Below are 6,000 nucleotides of genomic sequence, written 5' to 3' on the forward strand. Positions count from 1 at the left end.
TATGGTCTATTCTAATTTATTTGTTGGTAAAATAAAATTTGAATATCAATAATTTTTGAAGATACACTTCAAAATCTCTATTTATAGATACTCAACTGCCATAAAGCAGGTATAATAAACAAACTCCAAAATTTTAGGCTGGCTACTGTTCCATCTTCCCCAGTGCTGAACAACTTTCTAGTTTGAGCAACCCTGGATAGAAATATCATATCTGCCGTGGATTAGTACCATGCTCTGGGATAGTTTCATGTGCCTTGAAAACATAATTTAATATTTTAGCACTATTCTTTTCAGATAAATCCTCTAAAAAGTTACAGTAAAGATATTTTATAAATTTTAGAGTAAATTATATGATTTTACAACGATATATTTATTAATAATAAAAACTTACATTTAACAAAGCCAATTTAAAATCACATATTTTTAGGTTCTATAAATAATAAATAATAGCGGAGTTTAAAAAGGTTAAGAGCACATTTTCTTGCCATGCCTTATATTTTTGAAATTGCAAAACTTCAAACATTCTGATTTTTAATGTTTTGAAAATTGAGGTTATTCAGATGACCTGGGCAGAAGTTTTTATGAAAATATTATTTTTTAAAAATGCAGCTCTACAAGTTAAAGAAAATTTCAAAGAATAACTAAAGGGTGTATTTCTTCAAAGGAGACATATAATACTGATTTCACTCAAGATAGAAGCCCAATAAGCTTTATAAGTACCACTTGAGTAGTAGTTTACATTTGAGCAATAAATATTCTCATATAAAATGGTTGTTAAGACTAGTTTAAACACATAAATTCTAGCACTTAACTTTCAACTCTACTTTAGTACGTGCCTATGCTGTGATTGTACGCACCTGCAAGAAATAAAATGTACAATATTTGTTTCGAATGTTATCAAATTTAGAGTTTTCACTAAAAATGTACGGTACGCTATCTCAGAATAATTTGTAAAAGAAAAAAATTAAACAGAGAAATGACTCTTTCAATGTCAATAAGATATCAATATTTTTCACTAAAAGTGGAAGAGTAAATTTATTTAAAGGAAAAAACATCTCTGACCTTCACATCTTCTCAATAAAAACAAATATTAGATATAGTACTTTCTCCTTTGGCCTTTGAATGAATCATGAAACATTGTTACTTGCCAAAACTAAAAAGGATCAAATATAAATTTAAGAGCTGGGATACCACTTGGATTGGTCACTTTGAAAAATTATTCACTGCTATTTGCTAATCAGTTAGCAAGCCGGGAAACCAAAAATGAGAGCAGAAAGCCTGTTTGGAAAAAAAAAAAATCAAACTGTTTTGCTATTTTCATATTTTTGAATTTTCTATCTCTCATTAAAGCGAAACAAAACAAAACAAAAGGCTTTGGGTAACTTAATAATTAAATTAAATTATCTTTTTGTTTCACTTTAAAAGTACATGAAATCTTCACAAAGCCTATCCTGAGTTTATAGCAGTTCCATCTACTAACAAATCCACACTCAAAATTGTAACACTACAACTAGTAAATATGATCTATCGCATAAAAATTATGCATTCCTTGGTAATTTTAGTTGGTCGACAAACATAGAAATAAACAAATAATAGCAGGGACACAAGAGATTTTCAGTGAACTCTTAAAATACATGAAATATGGTGGGGGTTTTATTATAATATTCAGCAGAATTCAAAATCAATTTAATCTCTTCTTTCAACTTGACTTCCATTAACAATTTTGAGTTAACTCATCTTCCTGTGTTCTCTCCTATCTTCTCAGACTTGAAATGGACTCAGCTCCAGTGAAATATAGCTCACTCTTTTTTAATTGACAAAGTAAAATATAACTTTATTATTATAACTCTTTCTGTAGAGAATAAAGACTGACCTTTTTTTCTTTTTTCAAATGAGACTGCAATGTGGATAAAACAAAGATTACAGAAGTCCTGAAAAATAATGTCGATATGAACTACTGGTTTTGATCTAGCCTTACATAGATTCAATACAGAGCAAAGTTAGGAATAAATTTGTTGTGAAAAGGGCAGTAAATTCATTAGTGGAGCTCCCAATAGGTACACAGAACTTGATTTCATAATATACATACCATTTCATCTATCCTTTACAAGAACACTGCAAAATAGGGACTATCAACCCCACTTATAGTTGGAAAACTAATTTGAAAAGTTAATTCGAAAAATTATGAATATTTTTCTGTCACTAGTATAGGTAGTGGTCAAATTGGAATTTCAATCCATGTCACTTCAAAACCTATACCTGATGTTCTTTTCTTTATCTCACACTGCAGTACTTTGTTAACTGAAAAACAAATACTTCTACATCTTGCAGATGGTAAATCTATAGACACTTAAATAACATTCCAGTTTTGGAGAAAAAGGAGAAGGATGGGGAAGAGAAAACTTTTAATTTTGGATTTTATTTATGTCATTGGAATCAAACTTTTTATTATTGTTTTATTATGATGTATTCAGTTCCTCTGGATTCTGTTAGAAAATAATTAAATGTTTTATATTTTATTGTCTCAATCAGTACTTCTAAATGAAAAATGTAGGCAGATTTATAGCATATTTGCACACTAAATCATATAGATGTTTGATTATGACACATAAGAAAACAATTGCATATGTATAAATTAATGGATTTGTAATTATTCCATCAACAAGAAAAGAAAATTAGATCTAGGACATATTCTCTAAGTATTAAAATTCATGGTGTAAATGCTAAATTACCAAGCATTTATTGGTTATATCAAAATTTTGTTCTTTCTGAACTTTAGAGTTCTTATTTCATGTAACATTTTAAACAGTTTTAATTATCATTAAAAAACAAAATAAGAGTGATCATTCGGTATGATATTTAATATCTTTCTTCCACAGCTAATAATGTTTTTTGACTCTTTAGAAAAGTTCTATCACTCACAAGGAAACTATAGTCATTAACCATTTAAAAGCCATTTTTACATAAAAACAGGACATTTTGTATAAATTCTCAAATGTTTATCTAATGTCCAGGCATTACAAATATTTCAAACCTAAACTTATTTTAAATTACAGAGAATATTTTAATAGCTATACAAATATTTTCAATATTTTGATTTTTATATAAACTAAAAATAAATCACTGAATGTGCTCCATTGAATGAAAGGAAGAAGCTTTTTCTTCTATTTATATCATATGTGATCGTATGAACTGTCTTTTCTAAATCACTATCTTACAAAGTTATCATTAATTTCAAAATTCCTAAAAGTATATATTTAAAAAATTATAAGTCCTTATTTTTAGGACAATAGAAATAAATTAAAATTTTGTTTTTAATTCAATGATGATAGCTCATAATCTTAAAAGTTTAAAGAGTAAAAGAACTACCAAGGTACAAATTACTTATAAATTTAACTAATTTAAATCTTCTTCCAAACTTATCATATCTATTTATATTAGAAACATAAATATATTATCTTGCAATTTTGTAATTTGAGTTTCTATTCACAAACTTTATTCGTTAATGTAATACATTTTCAAATGAGTCAAAATTTCAAGGTTCTTGTAGTAGATAAACCATTTTTGGTTTATTGCCTCATTATTTCTGGTATAAACACCTTTCTCCCTTGACACACATATACACTTTACAAACTACTAAAAAGCAGAGATTGTAGTAGTTGTCTTTGTAATTTGCAAAGCAATTAATAAACTGCTTTCCTATAGTAGTTTCAATAAACTGTTTTCGATGACTATGCATTGTTTGGAATTAAGATAAATTTTAATAGGATGAGTATAAAATCTATATAGAATGCCAATTGTCAAGTTATCGCTAAACAAAATATTGAGATATGAACATTTTCATTAGAAATAATACTCTGCTATATAATGATATATGTAAATAAGATTCATTAAATGAGAAGTTTGTAATGAGTAAGGAGTCAAGAAAATAGAATAGTATCTATATATCTTCTTAGAAACAAAAACAAATATATGTAATGTAATATAATTTCACAAAAAAATATATACACTTATCTTTGAATTTTGTTTTATACATTTTATATTTTATATACATTTTATACATATGTATTAGTTGCATTTTCACATACTGTATACAAATTTTATTAAAAGCTTTTCAGATAAAGAGAAAAGCTCACAAATAATGAAGAATAGAGAGTTCCTGTGCAGCATACTTGGATAAAATGGCATCTGTAATAAAAATTATTTTTAAACATAAACAGAGATTAAAATTTAGATTAATTCAATTTATTCCATGTTTTACAGGAAATATTGATGAAGCAGAACAAGAATGGAAAACAGGATTCCATCGCTGGAACAATTACATGATGGACTGGAAAAATCAATTTAATGATTACACTAGCAAAAAAGAAAGTTGTGCAGGTCTCTAATTAATAGGTTTACCCTTTATAGAATGTTCATTTTCCTATAGATCAAGGCAAAAATATCAGTAGCTCTCTTTCTTACACACCTCGTAAGAAAGCTATTATATAGCTGAATAAAAATGCCAGAAGGATAATATAGATTTTTCACATCTTTCACTTAGCATTGCACCTAGCATTTCAAAACCCAAATGGCTAGAACATGTTTAATTATATTTTACAATATACAGTTTGGCAATTATGTGCATATTACAATGATTTGCAGCTTCAAACTTTCTCTTTCCCAAATAACTTTAATATTTTTTCCCAAAAAGTATCTGTATTCTGCTTTTAGTTGCATATTTATTTTCATTACCATTTATAAAAAGATATCTTTTAAAAATGAATTAGGACTTGAAACACTGGATACTATCTATAATATGCAATACTTTTTCCTCTAATTTATAAATTTAATGTCAATATGAGTATAAAAACAAACAGAAAATAATTGGCCCTTTTATTTTTTATATAAAATGAGAGAGACTCAAAATAAGAAGCTTATTACTTGGATAGAAATAAAATGTTGCTACCAAGAGACAAAACATAAAATAAAATAATTACTTTGGTTTTATATTTTTAAAAATATGTATGCTTAAGAGTCCTCAGATTGTATATTCTTTCAACTTTTGCCCTTTCTCAACTCCCCACTCCCTGACTCTCCTCAAGCATATATATGTGAATACTTTTCCTATAACTCAAAAATAAAAAAGGTGGATGAAAAGTCCAAAGTCAGAAGTCATGTAACATATGGGATAGAAGAACCCTGGCTGGACCCAGAAATATCAGGATTTTCATAAGAAATCATTCAATTCCAAGAGAGAAATGTTTATACTTTCAATTGACAACTGACATTATTTTTATAATTTAAAAAAAATTATGAAGCTATATTTACTAACTTGCATGACAAAGGAATACATCTAGTGAGTAAATTCACTGAATAGTTCACTAAAAGGGAGAAGTTTCAGAAAAGGGCAGTATTCATTGATTATGCTAATTAAGCATTGAAAACTAGCCCTTAGGATAGGATAAAGTGAGTCTATAGGGTTGTACACTGTTGGTTAGTGCATATCCCATTGTTCATTTGTCTTAAATGAGATCCAGTATGGGTCTGCCATCCTCACTCAAAGTTCATGATACTTTATTAGCTTCAGCTAGTTAGAGAGAGTTATACAAGCCAAGTCAGTTTTGATAACACTTTAGTGCTGCTATAAATGAACATTTTTGCTTTATAGTTCCTCCTTCATCCCAAGATGAAGAAGAACACATATAATAGGTTAATTATCAGGCTTTTCATTCTACACAACCATCTTGATTTCAGGTGCCATTTTTCCAAATTCCATTTTGTGTTTCACACTCATTTAATCCTCCTTTTGATGCAGAATCCTCTAATATATGAAATATTAGGATGATACCTGTTCAACAGCATTAAAGACCCTTTAAAAATACCCTTGATAATGGCAATAATTAGAAAAATGAAGCTAATGTTTGTAGAATACTTTTAAGCTGACTCATATGGCAAGTTCCAGGCATATGAAAAAATCCCATGGACCACTTTGTCTCACCTTGGACAAGCAATTGGTTT

General features: G+C 28.0%; 1 protein-coding gene across 2 annotated transcripts in view; it reads left to right on the forward strand.

The window, feature by feature from the left end:
- The window catches only part of BCHE (butyrylcholinesterase), a 49,401-nt gene extending 44,255 nt beyond the window's left edge, over window positions 1-5,146 (forward strand). Inside the window, exon 3 of one of the 2 annotated variants that reach the window (XM_039857539.1) lies at window positions 4,264-4,371. In XM_039857539.1, the coding sequence (XP_039713473.1) occupies window positions 4,264-4,273 (10 nt within the window). In that variant the 3' untranslated portion in view covers window positions 4,274-4,371. Of the gene's footprint in view, window positions 1-4,263 lie in introns of both variants that reach the window. The other variant, XM_039857538.1, reaches the window with a different exon arrangement.
- The last annotated feature ends 854 nt before the right edge of the window (window positions 5,147-6,000 follow it).

Source organism: Pteropus medius, unplaced genomic scaffold, assembly GCF_902729225.1.
Source record: "Pteropus medius unplaced genomic scaffold, Ma_sr-lr_union100, whole genome shotgun sequence".
NCBI classification, from domain to species: domain Eukaryota; kingdom Metazoa; phylum Chordata; class Mammalia; order Chiroptera; family Pteropodidae; genus Pteropus; species Pteropus medius.